The following is a 21,427-nucleotide window of genomic DNA, read 5'->3' as shown; positions in this document are numbered from 1 at the left end:
TCGATCGCGGATATTCTCATTTCAGACGTGATCAAAACGTGTCACGCCACCAGTGCAATGCAACATCTTCGTCCCCATTACCTCAAGACGCCGTTCATTGTCCTTTATAGTCGGCCAACACTCAGAACTATAGAGGCCAGCAGACGGACGACATTGCAGTAAATTTTAGATTTGGGACGTGCGCTGATACGTCGATCACAAAGAACACCAGTTGGGGAATGCCACTTCATCCAGGTGGCGTTAAAGCGATAGCATTGACTCGAGATATTTAAATCACAGAGTTCTGGCAATGGCAGTAACCTGCCCTTCGAGATATTTAAATCGCTCAGTTCTGGCAATGGCAGTAACCTGCCCAGAACTGAGCGATTTCAATATCTCGGGTCGATGCCAATGGAAAACCATGGAGAACCATTTATACTTGAAGCATCAAACTTCCGATTTCCCGACTTGTTTTATTTTTCTGTTGCTGTATTTTCTTTAAGTAAGGGAAGCAATGGAAACGTCACTGATGTATTTTTACGAAGGTCTTGTTTTTTACATATTTGTGTTGTGGTTAAGAAAGCGAAAATTCAGCCGATTAGAGCGTTAGTTTTGAGATTTATTTTATTTCAATGATGCCTTGTCTAAAATTTTATGTTGAAACATCACACGTGGACAAATGAAAATAAAACTTGACCAATCCTTAAATCCGAATTGAAGTTTGAAATTAGATGTTGCAACATTTTCTGAAAGCGCCCAATAATTTTTTTGTCTTTTCCATCTCGCATTCAATCTGCTTCACTGTAATTTACAAAATTGGCAAAATTCAAATTCTGTTCGAAAATCTACAGCCGCAAATACTTACGCTTTGCAATAGATAATTTATTCCTTTTTGTTTTTTCTTCCTTAGTGTTTTCAGGATCGCAACTCTGCTCCTTGATCTGGCTGCAGGGGAATCGGTAACAATTGGTTTTTCCAAAATTAGTTCCAATTTTGTAGATGGTACAATGCAAGTAGATTAGTTGCTTGAAGTCCAGACTTCTAACTCCGGCTACAACTATTTGTAAGCAAATACCATGCAGGATTGAATCTTCTCCTTTGATACATTCCGGGGCGAAATTTGAAATTTCAGGACACTGAGGGCATATGTTATTTTTCATCCAATTGATGGCGTGATAAACAATTGTTAAAGTATCTTGTACATTCTCACAACATGGTTTTTCATTCAAGCTAAGGATGAGCTTCTGAATTTGATAGAGCAGGCACTTATATAGTTTTTTCATTTGTTTTACGCCCGCCGTATGTTCTTTCGATGGAGCTTGGATTGAACTAGGCCTATTTGTTGTCGATTTACGTGGAGTAGATTCCCGTGACTTACGAAGTGACTCCTCTTTAATTCCCTTCTCGATGCTTTCTGTGGAACTGCCTGGTTTCAAGTTTGGCCCAGTGATAGATGTAGATCCTTCACTGGAATCAATTTCGACGTTTGGGTCAATTTTGTCCACACTCGAAGATAGATGCGACTTATGAATAGATTCTTCTTTATGTTCCTTCTCGATATTAGGAATAGAAACCTTTTGTTGGAAGTTCGGATCAGTAATTTCTGAATCCGTTCGGATCTGCTCTGGTAGTGCTTGCAATTTTGCTTCGCAAGCTGCAAGTTTTGATTTACAATCTGCCAACTGGCTGTGACAAAGTTGCAAGTCAGTGATTAGTCTTTCTATATCCTTTTTTCTGTCATCAATCTCAGTTTTCAGCTCATTATTTTCTTTGCGGAGATTCGTGTACTGTTCGGCCATATAGGAATCGCCACGCTCTGCAATCAGTTGCACTTCTTCTTCACATTTGAGTAGTTTTTCTTGTGCAGATTGCGCCTCCTTAGTTGCATCGTCCTTTAGATTTGTTAGAGAAGTGATCTTTTGTTCCAATTCGTTGATTAAAACCTTTTGTTTCTCGAGCTGTTGCTGCAATGAGTCCATTTGAGATTGGGGTTGAGAAGCGTCGCGTTCCATGAGACATTGTTTTAAATCTTCTTGACATTTTATTGATGATTTTTCAAGTTCCTTTTTCTCAGACTTCAAAGTGTCACGATCTTTTTCTACAATCGCCAGTAAGAATGTCAACCTAACAGTTCGAACTCTATACTGCTTGAGTTTCCCCTCGTACTGCGAGACCAAGTCTATCCATTGCTGACAATCGGCATTATCGGCAGGTTTGATAAGCTCGCCAGTAGTATCAGGAGGGGGCTTCGCGAGTTCCTTCATACACTTGGCAAGATCATTTTGGCAACTGTCTAGCTTTGCTTTACAGTCTGAATATTCCTTTAGATCAGTTTCATTCTTACGAATGAGGGAAGCAATTTCAGCTTCTAGGCCAGACATTTTTTGAATATACTGCAAGCAATCTTCACTAGCTTCAGGAGGCGTGGTTTTGATTTCTCCAAGCTCGTTTGTTAGTTGCTTATTTTTCTCTAAAAGCGTGCCATTATCTATTTGCAGTTTGATAACTGTTGCTTTGATAACTTCCAGTTGATTATGAAGGTTAGAATTTTCTTTTTGCAAAGTCGAAATTTGATCGCCGAGCGCATGCTCATCCAACTGGCCAGCAAGACAATCTTGGAAGTCCTTTCTACATTTTGTCAAATCGTCTTCTAAACGTAGCCGGTTAGCTTCCAGAACTTCTTTTTCACGGCCGAATTGTTCGTTCTTGGTTTGACACTCAAGCAATTTCGTTTCACAAGCTTTTATCAAAGCTTCATTGTCGAGATGCATTGACGGTTTTTTATTCTGTTCTTTTTCTTGGATAATAGAAGGTTTTTTGCTTGGTATCTTAATATCTTGGTCTGAATGAACTGGTGGATTACGCGGCTGCGAGGGTTGTCTAGGTATGCTTTCCCGTTCTTGGATAATTGAAGGATCTTTAGTGGGCTCTCTCAGACTACCATCTGGTGGGATTGGCAACTTGCTAGGGATTTTTTCTTTGCTTGGCGTATAGGGGTTTTTTTCGTCAGTAATAACGTTAGGAATATCTTCTGATGGAGCTATTGATGGTTGACGGGATCGTCGCGAAGATCGCCTACTAGGCTGTTCACTTGGAATTCTCGAAGATCTTTTACTAGGTTGCTCACTTGAAATTTCCTGATTTTTGTTGGGAGTTTTTTGTTTTTCTTCAGGTATAATTTGAGGGACTTCCTCAGCTGGAAGTTTGGATGGTTGACGAGATCTTCTCGAGGATCGTCTACTCGGTCGTTCACTTGGAATTTTTTCATCCTCACTGGGAACTTCTACTTTCTCGTCAGAAATAATTTTCGATGGAATTTTTGATGGTTGGCGAGACCCTATTGGAGACCGAGGAATTTTTGGTGTCTCAGCAGTTATAATTTCAGAGCGAGGTGCGGATGGTTGACGAGATCTTCTTGAGGACCGTCTACTAGGTCGATCACTAGGAATTTTCGGCTCTTCTTCGGAATCAGTTTTGTGGATATTTTCAGCAGGAACTTTAGATTCTTTATTGGGAACCATTACATTTTCATCAGAAATAATTTCAGGAATTATTTTTGATGGAGTTTTGGATGGTTGGGGAGACCCTATAGAAGGTCTAGGAACTTTTGGTGTCTCAATAGTTATAATTTCTGAGCGAGGTGCGGATGGTTGACGAGATCTTCTCGAAGATCGTCTACTAGGTCGTTCACTAGGTCGTCCCTCTTCAGATACAGTTTTGGGGATACTTCCAGGTGGAGCTTTCGAGTCTTTACTGGGAACTTCTACTTTCTCGTCAGAAATCATTTCTGGAATAATTTTGGATGGTGTTTTAGATGGTTTGCGAGACCCTGTTGAAGGTCTAGGAATTTCTGGTGTCTCAACAGCTACAATTTCTGAACGAGGTTCGGATGGTTGACGAGATCTTCTGGAAGATCGCCTGCTAGGTCGTTCACTGGGAATTTTCCATTCCTCTTCGGATACAGTTGTGGGAATATTTTCAACTGGAACTTTAGATTCTTTACTGGGAACTTTTACTATCTCGTCAGATTTAACTTCTGGAACCACCTTTGATGGAGTCTTTGATGGTTGGCGTGAACCTATAGAAGATCTAGGAATTTTGGGTGTCTCAATGGTTATAATTTCTGAACGAGGTTTGGATGGTTGACGTGATCTTGTAGAAGATCGTCTACTAGGCCGTTTACTGGGAATTTTTTCATCTTTGCTGGGAATTTTCGGCTCCTCTTCGGATACAGTTTTGGGTATATTTTCGGGGGGAACTTTAGACTCTTTACTGGGATCTTTTATTACCTCGTCAGAAATAACTTCAGGGACTACTTTTGATGGAGTTTTAGATGGTTGGCGAGAGCCTATTGAAGATCTAGGAGTTTTCGGTGTCTCAGCAGTTATAATTTCAGAGCGAGGTTCGGATGGTTGACGAGATTTTCTTGAGGATCGCCTGCTAGGTCGTTCACTGGAAATTTTCGGTTCTTCTTCGGATACAGTTGGGGGGATATTTTCAGTTGGAACTTTAGATTCTTTGCTGGGGACTTTTATTATTTCGTCTGATATAATTTCCGGAACCATTTTTGATGGAGTTTTTGATGGTTGTTGAGACCCTATTGAAGATCTCGGAATTTTTGGTGTCTCAACAGTTACAATTTCTGAGCGAGGTTTGGATGGTTGACGTGATCTTGTCGAGGAGCGTCTACTAGGCCGTCCGCTAGGAATTTTCTCATCTATACTGGGAACTTTTGGTTCTTCTTCGGATATAGTTTTAGGAATATTGTCAGTTGGAGCTTTTGACGGCTGACGAGACGATCTCGAAGATCGTCTACTAGGTTGTTCAATTGGAAATTCTTCATCTTCACTAGACATTTGTGGCTCTTTATCGGTTATAACTTTAGGAATATCTTCGGCTTTAGATGGTTCGCGAGACAACTTTGACGATCGTCTGCTAGGCTGTTTACTAGGAACCTTTCCATCTTTGTTAGGAAGTTGTGGGTCTGCCTCGGTTACAAGTTTGGGAACTTCCGACTCTTCATCAGTTATAATTTCAAGGATTTCTTCAACTCTAGATGGTTCACGGGACAGCTTTGGGGACCGTCTGCTAGGCTGTTTACTAGGAACTTTTTCACCTTTGCTAGGAACTTGTAGTTCTTCTTCGGCGACAATTTTAGGACTATCTCCAGAAGGAGCTTTGGATGGTAGGCGAGAAATCCTCGAGGAATGTTTACTAGGATGTTCATCTGGAACTTTCCCATCTTTGCTAGGAATTTCTGGTTCTGTAGCAGGAAGTGCTGTTGTTGGGGGTTGAGATTTTCTTGATGATCGCCGACTTGGAGTTTTTCCATCTTCAGCAGGAGGTTCTGGCCCTTCTTTTGAAACAGTTTCTGGTATATCTTCAGTAGAAGCTGTGGACGGTTGACGAGATTTTCTAGATGATCGTCTACTAGGATGTTCGCTTCTAATTGTATCATCCTTGCTGGGCACTCCAGGGGGAAATATCGATGGCTGACGCGATGAACGTTTACTAGGCTGTTCACTGGGTGTCCTACTACCCACATCAGGAGAAACGCTGGGACTTCTCTTTATGCTGCTGGAGACTTCACTAGCTGGGTGGGGGGTGGATTGAATGCTAGTAGCTCGTGAACTTTTTCTAGAGGGTTGTTCGACATACTTTTTGCATATACATACAGAGCATTTGCAACATTTACAAAATATTTCTTCGTTATCTTCAATTAGTTGAGAATGACTACGCTGTTTTTCTTGTATTGAATTTTTATTAGTACTTGTTTTTGTGCCAGAGGTTCCATTGGATGATTTGTCTGTTTCTGTTTGTTTGGAAACGATCATGGTCGACGATCTGGTCGTTTGAGTAAGGGAATTAATAGAACTGGTTCCAGAAGGGCTCTTTCGACGACAAGAACATTCAAGACATTGGCAGCGTCCTTCTGTATTGGGGTTACAATTGCAAAGATAATTGCTACCAGATGAACTTTTCGTATTTAAATGACTATCAGTAGAGCTACGGGGGCTAGAAACACTTTTTTCAGAATCAGAGGGAAAATTATTTGAGCGACAGGTACAATGTTCGCATTCGCAACGTCCATGTTCTTTTGGTTGACAGTTGCAAATGGCTGACGAACTTCTTTCAGAACTGGAGACCAAATTGCTTGAACGGCAAGTGCAATTTCGGCATTTGCAACGTCCATGTTCGTTTGTTTGGCAAGTGCAGATGGCAGATAAGCTGCTTTTCTTGACTTTCTGACTCAACTGAGCACCAGATGTGTCACAAATGGACTCCTCAGCCGACGTAGGGTTAAAAACTTCACTTAGGGTAGCTACGACACTTGTATTGGGTGTGTTTCGTGGATAAGTATTTGAGCTTTCAATTGACGCACTACTTTGTGTGCCCGTTATGTTGCTGTGAACACTCACGCTGGTTTTATCTGTTACAACGTTCCTGGGAGATGATGCAGATTCTGTAACTGTAGATTCGGAACATCTGTTGCTTTTGTGGTCGCTACTTCCAATTTTTGAGGAGCTACCCGTTGATTTTTCGGGTGAATTGGTGTTTGACCTGCTCTCCTGGTCCAAAGATATAACACTTTTACTGTTTGCATTCGAGGTGGACTTTTTTGGTGAGCAAGTACAAATATTTTTAATCGACCCGCATGCGCAGATGCTCTTAGGTTGTATAGAATTATAGGAAGTTCCGCTCCCAGATGATTCAGAAGAATTTTGTTCCGTTTTGTTTGAGCTTTCAACCGACATACCACTCTCTGTGCCCGCTATACTGCTGCGAACACTGAAGCTAGTTTTATCTGCTACATCTATGCTAACAATTGATACAGATTTCGTAGCTGGAGAATCGGAACAATTTCTTGGGCAACAAGTGCATCGTGCCTTATTAGATTTACATAGACAACTGCTTTTATGATCGCTACTCCCACTTTTAGAAGAGCTATCCGTATATTTCTCGGGATGACTAGTGTGCGACCTGTTCTCCTGGCTGAAAGATATAACACTTTTACTGTTTACCCTAGAGCCAGATTGCTCTGAGACAGGACTTTTTTGACTACAAGTGCAAAGTTCCTTATCCGATCCACATATGCAGATGCTTTTGGATCTATTTATTTGATTACTAGAATTTTTAGAGCTTGAAGACTCGCATCGGGCTATGCTATAGGTACTGGTTATGCTTTTCTTCAATGCTTCGAAAGATCCCTTACTTTCAATATTGAAGCTGTCTTCATCTGGGTATTCGCAAGGACTACTTACACCTGATTCATTCTTTTGATCAATTGATGAAATACGTTCTGATTTAAGACTACTATTGGTACATGGCGACCTATTGTAGGTGCATATAGAGTCCTTGTTATTTGTTTGGGTAGAATCTTCCGAACGACAAGCGAATGAACCTTTGTAGGATGGGCACTCACTTGAACTTTCTAGTTTCTCAACACTACCTTCAGTGCTGTCTGCAGAATATCGACAACAGTCGCTTTCGCCTGACTCTGTTATGAAATTGGTCGATGAATACTGTGAGCGCTCTCCAGTTTTGCTACGAATACTGATAGTGCCCTTACTTGGAGTTTTTGGACATTTGTTTGGACAACATGTGCAACGTTGTTTGTTCCTCTCACAAGTGCATCTATTCACAGATTCACAATCTGGCCTCAGAAATTTATTACCAGAAATTCTGCAAGAACTAATTTCGCTGGAATTGTTGCCAGATTCCATCGAATCGCATCTTGTACTACTGTGATCATTGGTGGAGAAATCGTCAGAAATTTGATTAGATTTTTGTGAGTGAGAAGTGCATGCGCTCTCTTCTGGTTTGCACTTGTATCCATAACTATAATTTTCGGAACTACTTTCAGTATAACAGTGCCTGCTATCTGCACTCCATAGGTTTTTACTTTTAGTGTCAGTATTGCTGAAAGTGTTGGTCTCACAAGTTCCGGAATAACTATTAACGCTAGTGTCGGTACTTCCCAGTTGGCCCACACTCTGTGTACAGGTCTTTGGGGGGCAAATACAGAGGTTTCTAGACGACTCACTGGCAGAAATGCTTTCCTGTTTCTTTTTGCTGGCGAGAATGCTGGAGTTACTAGCATCTGAATACTCACAACTTCCGCTAGTGTCCGATCTATTACCTGGATAAATTGATGAGACATTCTTAGGACCATCACTGTTACTCGTTTTAGAATGGCAAGTGCATAGTTCTGGATCTTTGTCACATATGCATGCATTGCTTTGCCCCGTAATTACAGTATGTGCGCTGGAAGTGTTTGTCTCGGAGTTTAGACAAGACTTGCTTTTGTCCGACACCCATGTAGTCGTGGATTTAGGTTCGGAAATATCTCTGCAAGTACATATACCTTTGTTGGTTTCGCATATGCACTTAAGTTCCTTAATATCGCTTTGAGTACTGGGAATGTAGCTGTTAGTTGACTCACAAGAAGTGCTTTCGTCTGACTGACGTTTTTCAAGACTTCCGTCGATGGTAAGTTTACCTTTTTCTTTTTTAATTTTACACTTGCAGCTTAATTTATCCTTACTTCTATCTTTCTTGCTGTTGCTGAGAGTTCCATCAGTGCTACTAAGGAGATAACGGCAAGAACCACTTTGACAAGATTCACATGTGCTGGCAATCGAATCAGCGCTCTTTTCCACTTTTTTGATACTGTGATAACTCGACACTTCGCCTTCAGCATAGGTATTTCTTCGACAAGTGCATGTATCTTTTCCTGGGCCACATACACATCTGCTGGATATTTCGCTCTTTGGACTAGTGCAGACAGTAGAAGTAACACTTTCACCAGGACCGCTTTGATGTGATTCACTTGTGCAAGGTGTTGATGCATTGCTCTCTTGTTTCATTACGCTGGAACTGATAACCGAAATGACTTTATCAGAAATTCTGCGTGAACTTCTTGGACCACAGGTACACTTTTGGCATGGCTCGGAGTCGGACTTATCTACATCGCAAATGCATGGCTCCGACATATTGCTTTTACTTTTCGTGATTGTATCAACACTGTTTGGCATGCTGCTACCAGGACTTCCTATAGAACTTTGCACGCAGGAAATGCTGCGAAATTGATCAGATATATAGCAGGAACAAACAGCGCATTGGCAAGGACGATCCTCGATTAGTTTGCAAGTGCATGGTTTGTCGAAACTGCTTTCGACACTGGGAGTGACAACATTTGAAACTTCATCAGAGATTTCTTGACGGCAAGTGCACTCTTTGCATTGGCAGGAAATATTTTTCACTTTAGTACACATACAAGGTTCCTCCAGTCTACTTGTTGGGGAAGATATTGGCTTCTCAGAGATTTTGTCAGAACTTTCACCACTGCAGGTACACGATGCACACTTACATGGAGCTGTTTTGTCTTGTTTGCAATTGCAGACATAGTTTTGATCAGGTATACTCACTAAGTGTATTTCAGGTTCTTTCACTGCGCTGTGGCTAGACTCCCCTTTGCGACAACAGCAACTAACATTCTCATGATGTTTTTCCTTTTTATGCGGGCGGGTTTTACAAGGTTCTCTACGGACACGGGGAAAGCACACCAATACCGGTTTTCGCGGTGCCTCTGAGGAATGACAACATGTACACTTAGATGAATGGTGGTTTGATTTTTCAAGTGTGTTTCTCTGCTTTACATTTCCATTATTTCTGCGTGCTATTTTTGGATCAATTACACTGCTTTCAGAACTTGCCTTCTTTCTTATGGGCACGCTATTCCTTTTCCTGTCGTCCTTTTTGCCTCTACTTTCTGCGCGGCCGAAGCTGGAGCTATCGTTCCTTCTTGAGTTACGTGTAAAATTGGTAACTCGTTCAGAACCTTGTAGGGTTCTGTGGAATTGAGGCCGAGTAGGGCTCATAGGTTTTACAACGTAAGCTCGGCTTTTATCGGTTTTAGGTGGCAGCTTCGCAGGATATATGGTTTCTTCTTCATGACGATCTGGTGAGCCGTAGTGGACTGATTCAATAAAGATACTTTGTGCCGATTCTGCTTCACTGATATTCTCTTCTAGTTTTTCGTTTTCAGATACTTTTCTTGGTCGGCAAGTGTGGATTTTATCTGTGACATTTTTTTCATATTCGCAAAGTCGTAATTCTTTGTTACGTAATTCTTTATCACGTGCGCTGGTGCCCACTGTTGGTTGATTTATACTTTGCTTCCGTATACGATTTTGCTTTAAAGCGTCGTTATTGGTAGAGCTGTTATCGGTGGTATCTTTTTTACCAGCCTGCAGCAGCCTAGTTTCTTTTGGATTTACACCTTTTGTTCTGAGTGGACTCTTATTAGATTTATGGCTGCTACTAGTGGTGATTGTGAAACTCACCATCCTTATTTCTTCGTCATCTAGGTTTCCATCTAACCGCTCTTCATTCGACTCTAGCTTGGTTTCCCTCGACACCGGTTTCTTTTTCAGTTCTTTTGGATCACCGTATTTTCGGTTTGGCTTTTCAATATGAGTCTTTATTGCGTCCGCTTCACCTTCCTTTCCGAAATTTTGTGTTGCCTCATTTTTCAGAGCCTTGCTACGTCGTTCTTGATTTTCTGGAAAATCTGACTCTTCCAAATTTTCATCTTGCACCTTGGAATCCCTTGAAAATTCTTCGGAAATTTCGTAGGAATACGTTTCCTGCGAATGTTCGCTTCCATTTTCCAGAGTTATTGTGCTTGCTTCGCTTCCTTCACTGAGTAGCATAACCTCATATTTTATGTCATCTAGAGGGCATTCGTTGTCGGTATATTTGTCGGAGTTTTCTTCCAAACTGTTATGCGACAGTCCTTCATATTCGTCGCTGGAAATGTTTGGGGATCCACTTTCGACTTGGTATTCGCTATCTTCGGATCCGCCATTGAAATCTGAATAATCTCCTTTAATCATTTTTAATGGTTTTAGGGTTATCACTTCCTGTGGGGTTAACTGAGCTAGAGAAATGTTCTTCCCTTCCATCTTACACACCACTTGCTTGATGACTTCAAGTTCTCCCTTATATTCGCTTATTATATCTGCCGCTTTCTTGATGTCCTTCCTTAAATCTTCGTTGTCCTCGTTAATTCGAGATTTTGCTGCTTCGCACATAGCAAGAAAGCATTCTTTTAGTTTTGCACGAGATCTCACTTTCTCAACTTTTTGCTGAAGATCGATAATTTTGTCTACGATTCCTTTACAGCAGAGGTTTCCGCAGGCAGCGTTGTCAGCTGATGAACAGGATATGACTCCACAAACTTCATATTTTATTTTAGTGATTTCATATTCTAGCTGATGTGCCATACTGCAAATCTCCTTAGCTTTCATCTGGAGCTTCGCTGTGGTGTCAACTATAGGTTGCTTCTGTTGCTCGTAGTGGCCCAAGTTAACGTTAGTTTGGTCGATTTGCGCTAAGGCCTTGACCACTTCTTCTGAATATTTTCGAGTTTTAGCTTCGAAAAGCTCCTTCACTTTGCTATTTTTTATCGATTCTATACACAACTCATTCATTGCAATCTCCCCGTTGTGTTCACTGAAACAGGAAAGCATCGACTCCACTTTCTCCACTTGTGTAGTACGCATGCAGTTCTCATTACAATGATGGTTGCTGAAAGGATTCATCGATTTCTGTTGCCTTGATCCCTCAGCAAACCCTTTGACAGTTTTTCTATTGCTCTCTAGATATGATGTTTGGAACTTCTCGCTGGGTTGTGTTGATTTCTCACGCATTCTCTGGAAATAATGTATACACCAAGATTAGTCAGTAATATTATGTAGATATGATGGCAGGGTTCTTTAAATAAATGATATCAAATTGACAAAGCTGCCAAATTGATCCGCTTTAAACATTTTCTAATCAGCGGTCAATTCTTCCCCACGTATACAGCGCGTTTGTCATAGTAAGTTGATAACTTTTCATCCAGAGTGTTAATGAACGCTGCAACGCCTTTGACAATTAGTCACGTCTGTTCGTCGATGTTCCCTGCTATCTTGAGTATCTACTTAAATTACAAAGAATTGAAAAAAACATTTTCATGGAGGTGTAGACTTAGCATCCCGCAACTATTCCGTTTCTTAAATTTGGACAGAAAAGGACTTTAGCTTCCATAACGCAGTAAAAGATAAGGCTCAGCGCCTCCTCATTGACAGGGTGGTGAGGGGTATTAGTTTGTTTATAAAGAAATTATAACTGAGTGGTTAGAGCACAAGACTATCTTACGGAAGGTCACGGTTCAAATCTCACTGGTGACAGTGGTATTTGACTTGGGATACCAGCCGACTCAGCTGTGAATGAGTACCTGGGTCAAATCAGGGTAATAATCTCGATTGAGGGCAATGCTGACCACAGTCCTTCCTACAATGTTACTGTAGTGTACCGTTACGGTTTTGAAAGAAGTGCTATAACACCCTTCAAAGCCCAGATCCAATTGGATTGTTGTGCCAACGATTATTATTATAAAGAAATTGTCATTGTGCTTACATTAAAATGTCCATCTCAGGGGCATAACGTGTGAAGCACATCTGCGTGCCACTGCCGTCAGTTTACGGTAATATGCTTCAACTCTCTCCAGGAATTTCCGAGAAGCTTGCATTCATCCTCCACTGTTCTACCTCACGTAGCTCTAAGGTAACCCACTCCTCCGCCATCCTAGAATAGCGGGTTCCATTCCATGGTATAACTTCCAATGAAATTTCCCGTCTTTCCTTAAGGTGTAACCTATCTACTGCCACTTCCGCTTTTTCGAACATCTCACGACCGTCTAGCCTGCACAATGATGAAGCTTTTCGCAGGCCAAAATACCCCGATGATACTGCGTCATATCATCGGTGAAAGCTTGAAGTTGCAGTGGCCCTCACTTTCCATTAGAAATGGATAGGTAATAAAAGTATTAACACAAAAGTGATATGACATAGCTAATATCATATTACCATCAACTAGCGCGACAGAGAGTCAGAACATCACTTAACATCGTAGTATCACGCATTACCACTTAGTAGAAAAGTGATGATGATATTACTGTTGTATTCTCTTGTGATAAGTACTGTTTTATAATGTCCGTGTGGATGTGGTAAATCATTACAGGACATCACCAAAACCATCGTTTTTGCATATACCAGTGGTGTATATAGTAACAAAGAGAGAGAAAGAGCCTCAACTTGATGTTAGTGTTGAGATTGTTGTATTTTCAGATTTAGGATCAGCGAAGGCGGCGTTAGCACTGCTGATGCGCCGAGCGGCATTAAGATTGATGCCTATATCAACACAAAAATGCTACCTAGATTTGAAATTGAACCACGCCTTCGATGTTTGCCCATTATTGCAAATAGGGGCATTTGTCTTCAGTTTCCAAATCTATAGTCATTTGACCAAAGTCCATGGTACTGTAAGAGAGTTAGCTGGCAAATAGATTTCATCAGTGAAGTTGAGGTGCTAAAGGAAAGATGACATACTTTAATGAAAGCCTCAACGTCCTTAAGCCGAGGCAACATAAAGAACCCCACCGCTGATGAGGAGTAAAAGTATTGGCGAGAAGATGAACGCCAACATTATTTGACTTTTGTTCGGAGAAGTAGTCCGCTTCATGTTAGCCTCCTTCGTAACTGCAATAGGAGCCTTTAGTTCCTTATGTGCGTCGACTAGATACCGGTTCAAAGTAGTTTCTGGATTGCTATTCATAATGTCTGCTTTTTGGTAAATAAATATAGCTCTTGCATTAACGAACGAAAGCCGGATCACGAATGCAGACCATGTTGAACTAGGGCTTTGAGGCTGCGCAGTAAATGATGGGGCGATAGAAAATGTAGGAACCAACAAGTCTCTCACTATTGCTATTACGGTCGCAATAGAGCTGTTCATAAAATTCTCCTTTGGATTAGAAATATCCATTGGTGAATAACATTGCACTATTGAGATCTTCCCTGGTTTGTATTAGAAACTTCCAATGAAATTCATCTGTATGTTAGATACTTCGAGTAAAAAATGTGGGTGCTATTTGTCCTCGATTTGGCCCGGTCCGACATTAAGGAGATGGTGACTTAGGACCCTTCAATCTCTGGATAAAAAAAACCCTAGCTCAGGCCAAGTTTTGGTCCGAAGTATTAGCGCATTTACGTTAAAAATAATTCGCACTCACATCATGTCGTTTTGCGAATTATATAAAGGAGCGTTTAAGATTTGCTAACCGCTTTGGTAACGCTGTTCCTAAGGTAGAGGTAAGATAGCATCTGATGAGTCGCTTCTGCGCTGATACGATACCGAAAGCCATCGTCGTAGCCTCTTGATTTTTAAGTCTATCAATAAATATCAATAAAATCAATAACTTTAAGCAGCACGTAGAATATATTTGCGAAAAAGCAACGAGTATAGCTCTAGCAAGAAAGCCGCCCCACATAGAAGGACTGAGGCATCCTTGCACGCAGGGTGGTTAGCTCCATTTTGCTGTATGGGGTCCCAGTTTGGGGAACAGCGCTGCATATTTTATCTAGCACTAATAAACTGAGTGCGGTTTGCTGTGCGGTTTGCTGCAGTGTTCAGATTGTGCTCTGCCTTCAGAACTGTCTCAGATGATGTGGCATCCGTCATCTGGGAAATAATGTCGATTGACATCTTGGCAGACAAGGTGATGAACATATATAAAGTCAGGTTCATCTCCCCTTTATCGCAGGTGAAAAAACCCTAAAGGGGAGATCCATAAGTAGATTGCAACAGTGATGGAACTAGTCAGAAAAGGGTTGATAAACTTGCAGTTTGATCACTTACTTCAGGGAGTGGCTGAACAGAAAACATGAGGAGATTAATTGTAATCTCACCTAGTTTGTCACAGATCGTGGAGGATTACTGTCAGTACCTCTTCAAGTTTAATTTTTCCAAACTGCGATGGGGTCCGGAAAGACACAGCACATGTATTTTTCCAATGTGCTAAGTTCGTAGAAGAAAGGAGAAACCTAGAGAAAACTCTAGGTAAAATGGTATTACCGGAAAACATTATACCAAGAATGTTAACATGTTCAACTCCATGATCATAGCGATCCAGGATAAACTGAGAAAAACAAAAAAGCTATGAAGGCACGGTTACAGACGGTGCCGATGTAGTACCTAATAGTGGTTCCATGCGGCAGAGGGGAAATCGAAGGTGGTTCTAGTGTGTAAAAATTCCACTTGAGTCTTTTGAACATTTCCAGGAAAAAAGACAGATTGACAGTAAATCGTTTTTGTGTTAATAAGGTTTTGTGTAAAACAAAAATTGTTTGTAACAATATACTTTCTCCAGATATGCGTATCATCCAAGAAGACTGCAAAGTATTTGGCCCCAATACAAGCATTGACCATAATATTTTAGACTAAGGGCAGGGAGCGGAAGGCATATCTGCTTGTCTAGATAAAAATAATATGACAAGACTGCGTCTCATTAACATGGCTTTTCTTGGCTGTTCTCGGTAGTTTTGGTTTGCCACAGTGGGATCCGTATAATTGTTAAATTTGGCTTTGTCAAAAGAAATGGTTGAAATGAATATGAGTATGTGTTCTCATCAGCCATGCAAAGTAGACACAATAGATATCTAAGAAACTACCTCTCTTCTCTATTCATGATGTACTTCTGAATAAAGTACTGGCTTCTCTCAATTCTTTACTAGATGAACAAAACTGCTCTAAAAGTTACTGTGAAAAAACATGGTTCCCATAAACATCTGACGGATTGGTATCCACGCAGGAGCACAACACTTAGGAAACGCCTGCCACACCAATACCAACAGTTTCGCAACCGAATCCTATCCCCACTTTCATGTCGTCATCGCTGGGATTTTTTTCTTAAGGAAAAGCCACAGAAAGAGATGCATGAAGGCAGGGCGAACAGGACACATTGTGCAAACTGGTGCTCCACGTTGGGAATTTCACTTGTTCTTAGTTTAGATTTGAGTCAAGAAGACTGTATACAGGGGGAACAAATCTAGCAGCACGGTATTAACACCAGGCCTTATGGATATAATTTTTTTCTCGCAATTACTGTCGCGTCCGAAGATGCGCAATATTTTTTTCCTACTATAAAATTTCGAATAATTCGCTGGGATTTGAATCTCCTGTATACAGTCCTTTTGATTTGAACACAAGACAGTCTCTCCCTTGGATAAATTTTACATCCACGTCGTGTTTGCGATTACATATAAAAGAGAGTTATGTATCAGGTAACGTCTGGAATGAAACAGTATGACACCGAGAAATGCGAGTTAGTTATGTATCAGGTAACGTCTGGAATGAAACAGTATGACACCGAGAAATGCGAGTTATGTATCAGGTAGACGTGAGAAATTATGTGCAACATTCCACAATTCCAGAAAACGCAGACGCTAAGTCAGCACAGTAAAATCATAAATACGCCTGCCACGTAACTTCTCGAGAGTAGTATTACTTAGATCGTAGATCAGTGTAAGCAGGAATTTCCGTGAATAAAGTTGAAATAGTAATTCATAATTTGTTTGATTCATTTCGGATCTCAGGGGACTTGGAGTCCATTTCTTTTTTTTAAACACTTTCGGCCCACGGCATGTAACTAGAGCGATTACCATCCGCAGCCATTTTCGGTAACGCTGTTCCCAGGGCAGGGGTGGGACAGCGTCTGATGACTTGCCTCCGCTCTGATGAAATTGAATTCCAGATTGATTCCAGGTTAATGGAGCCTCAGTATTTTCGGGCGAACCTTATTCGTCAATTTCGCAACGGCGGGTGAGTCATATTGTTCTATGTTGGGTTTAAAGGGGGGTGCCAATTTTTTTTTTTACCGAATATAATCTATTACTAAGATATTTGTAATCGGTGAAATTTATCGCCTTTGTGCAAATTTGCAGAAATCTAAAATTTTGAATGTCGGGATCACACTAAAGTGAACAGTCTGCCATACTAAATGCATGAACATTACGAGCTAGATAGAAATGGAGCAAGCATATGAGAAAGATACAAATCTGTGATGCAAAGAGAATCTAGATTCAGGAAGCAATTCGACCGATGTTTCTCCGTCTAATATTACTATGTGTTTAGGAGTTGTTCTATGCACAGGATTTTGAAAAATTTTTGGGATGGCATTTCGGGTGTCCGTGAGGTTTGCGAACATTGATAATTGAGGGTTGAGCAATTTAGGGAAAGGAGAATGAATACTCGATGTTCCGTTGAATAGACAGTATTTTTTGCATTAGTTTTGATTACTGATTATTTGCTGTTTTATTTTTGATTCTTCTCATTCCCGCCATTTGCGGAGGGAATTGACCAACTTTTGTTTGAACGTGTACGACGCGGGCTTCTTCCAAACCCCTACTTGCAAAAAAGATTTAAATTGGGGGTGAACTCGGGAGTATCAGCCATTTTTAAATGGTTAAGTAAATCCTGCAAGGATACTTCTATTATTGCTTCAGTCACATTAATGGTGTAAGGAAACGTACTTTTGCTTCATCTTAAGGCCTTTACAGAAGTGAAACAATTTTTTTTATTGAATTTAAAAATGATCGAAGAATTGTATATTTCCTTTCACTGAGGTCTAAGTCGAAGTACGAAGCAATGGTTTCAGCAGGTGACCGCGATGTTTCTAAATGTAGTTGAGCTGTTGAGAAAAATTGCTGGGATCTCTGTAATATTTCGGCGCCAAATAAAACTTAATCTGGATATCTCTAACATTATGGCTTTTACTTCTTCTTCAGAAAATGACACTTCCGACCTGCCTCGACTACAAGCTGGTTAGTGTTCGTTGAGACTAAGCTTTAAAACTTCTTCGGAAACATAAATATATTTATCAAACCACTTAGAATAACGTTAGACATTGCATTTGCATTGGAAGCAATCTTTTTACTTTTTGCCCTTAGTTAGGCAATAATTGTTGGAAGTTTTAGGGTTTTCTTTTTCTACTGCAACCGAACACTATTTCAAAAAGTAGTGAAATAATTGAATTTCCCGGGCATTAGGGGTAGGGATATTTGTTTTCCTTAAGTCGGTAAGACCTTAACTGACATCTATGTCAAATTTTGAGACCGTAGTTTCAGTGGCCAATGAGGCACGCGTCTTTTCAGTCAACAACCAAATGACATTTTTCAGGCTACCTGGACATTGGATATGTTGGTAAATGTATAATAAAAGGTGATAATGTTTTGTCGAGAGCCACTGTTGTTCAAAGAAGGCAAAGAACGCGTTGAGGAGTATGAACATCTTGGTCGTCCTTCCGCCTTTTCGGATGAGAACCACGTAAACAGATCAAGGATTTTGTGCTAAAAAATAGTCACTTGTCAATTAGAGACCTTTTCGACATCACCAAAATATCATTTGGCTCAATTCAATCGATTTTGAAGGACCAATTAGGTTTCAGACGCGTCTCATCTCGTTTGGTCTTCACCACGGTAATACGACTTCAAACACAGCATTGGTTGTCGGTGACTTTTTCATCAAAAATTCAACGCATATCGTACCGCAGCCTTCATATTAGTCTGATTTGGTCCGTCTGACTTCTGGCATCTCTTCAAACTGAAATTGTCACTTCATGGACATCTTTTTGACTCGATTGAGGAGATTCACTGTGGTGTGTCAGGGCTGGTAATAACTAGCGGGTCTGGGAATGTATAATAGTACCTTGGTGAACAATTGTAACAGGTTTCCAGGATTATCGGAAGGGAATCTGGACGCTACATCAATAGTTGAAAATCCTTATATTGTCTTGTTAACAGTAACATCCGCAGGATGACTTTTCTGAGTGGGATTCCTCCATTAGCTGCCGGACAGTTGATAGAAGTTCAGCTTTGTCATGCTTTTTCGGAAACTTGATTATGAGAAACCTTCTTCCTCGTAAAAACCATATTTCTGTGATAATGCACAATATACACTTATGTCATCTGTGATGCAGGAATTCATATAGGTGGTAATTATTTGGAGTGGTAAACATTACCAAAACCGTCAAAAATCGTTGTGGCATTGGGCTATCATTTAAAATATTAGCAGAATGCAGAATTGACACCTCCGAAATGTACCGACTTCGGCAAAGTTACATCTTTGTTAACAAAATTTTTCGTAATATTACAAATTCAAAATATGCCTATTATTATCAAATAATTTTCTAACATACCTTCTTCATCAGCTCGATTCTCCTGAAAACATCCCCTGTCGGGTCCGTTGACTTATTTTTCTGTTTCAAAACAGCAGGTAAACTATCCCATACAGTTTTCACCATGTCCATGTCAATTCCTTCAAGTATGTCGATTGGTCGTATGTTACGCTCGGTCTCAGCGTCAGAGGAATAGAACGATGCCATCTCAATTTTTCACGCTAATAAAAGGGAGGGGTTTTTTGGCAGACTGCAATTACTGATTGGAATTTGATTTTGAATTTGATTGCAACAAAATCAAATTTATGTGAGAAAATCTAGTAAAGACTTTTTTGTTTTGCTAAAAGGCTATTTACATCATTACAAAAATTTTCAGCTAAAACAGAATCGAGGAATTTATATAGCGTATTCATAAAATCAATCTGAAAAGTCTTTTGGAAATCGAAACCTTGATTAGAAGTTTTGTTGAAAATTAGGTTACTTTGTTACATTTTCACTTGGATGTAATGTTTTGTATTTTGACTTCACTTGGAATGAGGTAGCATTAAAACTCATTTACTTGGAGATGCTATCGGTTATTTTCTTGTAATTTCTCGAACTTACCTAAAATAATTAAGTAATATGCGTTGATGATCATAAACAAAATCTGGTTTTTCCTGATTATCCAATCGGGAACAAGTTTTGAGAAAGGAAGACTAACAGTTTCGACTATGACAGAGGCAAATCATCAGACGTTATCTCACTTCTGGCCTGGGAACAGAGTGACAGAAAGTAGATACAGGTGGTAATCGCTCTTTTAAATACTGGGTGCTCCGTTGAATGATGGATATACCAGATGGGCTGTAGTACGATTTGTATTTAGCCTCAAAATGGACCTTAGTTTCGACGATTACCTCTTCATCGGCGTTAAATATCTTTCCAGCCAGCATTATCTTGAGGTCTGAGAACAGGAAAATGTCACTGGAGGCTATATCTAGAGAATATGATGGATGCAGAAGTAATTCAAAGCCCTATTCATGCCATTTTGCCATCGTTTGACACGTTGATTTACGACACGATGCATTGTCTTGATGAAACAGCACTTTCTTTGTTTTCAAATGGGGCCATATTTCCGCGATTTCATCCTTCAAACGTTCTAATAAAGATGGTTTTCCAATATCTAGATAGTCGAACAATATTATACCATGCGCATCCCAAAATGCTGATGTCATAGCCTTGCGATTGTAGCGTTTTTGCAGGCTTTGGAATCAATTCAGATGACGATTGTTTGATTCTGGTGTGAAATAATGGAGTCATGTTTCGTCCATTGTCATATATCGACGCATAAATTCGAAGGAAGAGGTTCAAACATTGCTCAGAATCGTCCACTCGTTGCCATTTTTGGTCGATTGTGAGTTCGCGCGGCATCCACTTTGAACAAACCTTTCGCATAACCAAACATTTATTCACGATATGTCCAACACGTTCCTTTGATATCTGGAGCCTCAGCCATCTCGATCAAGTTTATTTTGCGGTCATCCAAAATTATTTTTCGGACTTCTTTGAAGTTTTCGTCGATAACAGCCTCTTTGGGACGCCCACGGTGGACATCGGCCTGGTGCTCATTTCGCCCCGTTTAAACTTCTCAAAAAAAGAAGACGAGGCAGACCCTGCCTGAGATGGAGCGATGGTGTAGGTGAGGACGCCAGGCAGCTTTTAGGAATATCGAATTGGTGGACCTCGCCCCAAAACCGGTATGTCTGGAGCTTCTTATTAAGGCAGCCCTAGACCGTATACCGGTTGTTGCGCCGTTGATGATGATGATGATGATTTTCATGGCGCAAAGTCTGAGTAATGTTTATCACTGTACTGAGCAAGAAATGATCACTTGTTTTGCTGCAAAAAGAGTTTGTCAGTTAGTTGTGACAAATTGATTTTGTTAGTGGAACAACACAAACCAGGTATTTCGTACTGAAATTTCAAAGCGCGACAATGTAAGCACATATAGCCTTTAGGTTAATGGAAATATTTCGATGTATTTTGTAATCATACTCTTTATTGTGCTTGTGAACGAGAGAAAGGGTAAAGAAAAAGAAGGTCAGCTTGAGCTAGAAATACTAGGCGGCTTATCCTCTGGTTATAATCCGCACCCATGACGTGTTTTCGTGTTAATATAATGGAACGAACAACATCTGGTAAAAATTTCGGTCACGCTGCTCCCAGGGCAGAGGTAAGGCAGCGTCTGAAGAGTTGCTTCTGCCCTGGTCGAAAACGTAGTCTTCTGAATATTTAATAAAATAATTAATTATAATAAGGCGGTGATGAACCCGTCAAATGCGGCCTGTGTTACTTTAATTCATAATATTGTTGCGTTACAATTTTAACCTTGTATATAAATTTCAATTTCTC

The 21,427-nt window shown here is 40.4% G+C and overlaps 1 protein-coding gene across 1 annotated transcript; it reads right to left on the bottom strand.

The window, feature by feature from the left end:
- Positions 1 to 585: 585 nt before the first annotated feature.
- Positions 586 to 19,473, bottom strand: LOC119652020. Its single transcript, XM_038055955.1, has 3 exons — positions 19,061 to 19,473; positions 845 to 11,696; positions 586 to 780 (listed from the first exon to the last, which is right to left on the bottom strand). The coding sequence occupies exons 1-3, from the start codon at positions 19,244 to 19,246 to the stop codon at positions 707 to 709; spliced, it is 11,112 nt and encodes a 3,703-aa protein (XP_037911883.1). The 5' UTR covers positions 19,247 to 19,473; the 3' UTR covers positions 586 to 706.
- Positions 19,474 to 21,427: the final 1,954 nt, after the last annotated feature.

This window comes from Hermetia illucens, chromosome 3, assembly GCF_905115235.1.
Source record: "Hermetia illucens chromosome 3, iHerIll2.2.curated.20191125, whole genome shotgun sequence".
NCBI classification, from domain to species: Eukaryota; Metazoa; Arthropoda; class Insecta; order Diptera; family Stratiomyidae; genus Hermetia; species Hermetia illucens.
Note: the sequence above shows the minus strand (reverse complement) of the source record. Positions and strands in the feature narration are given on the sequence as shown.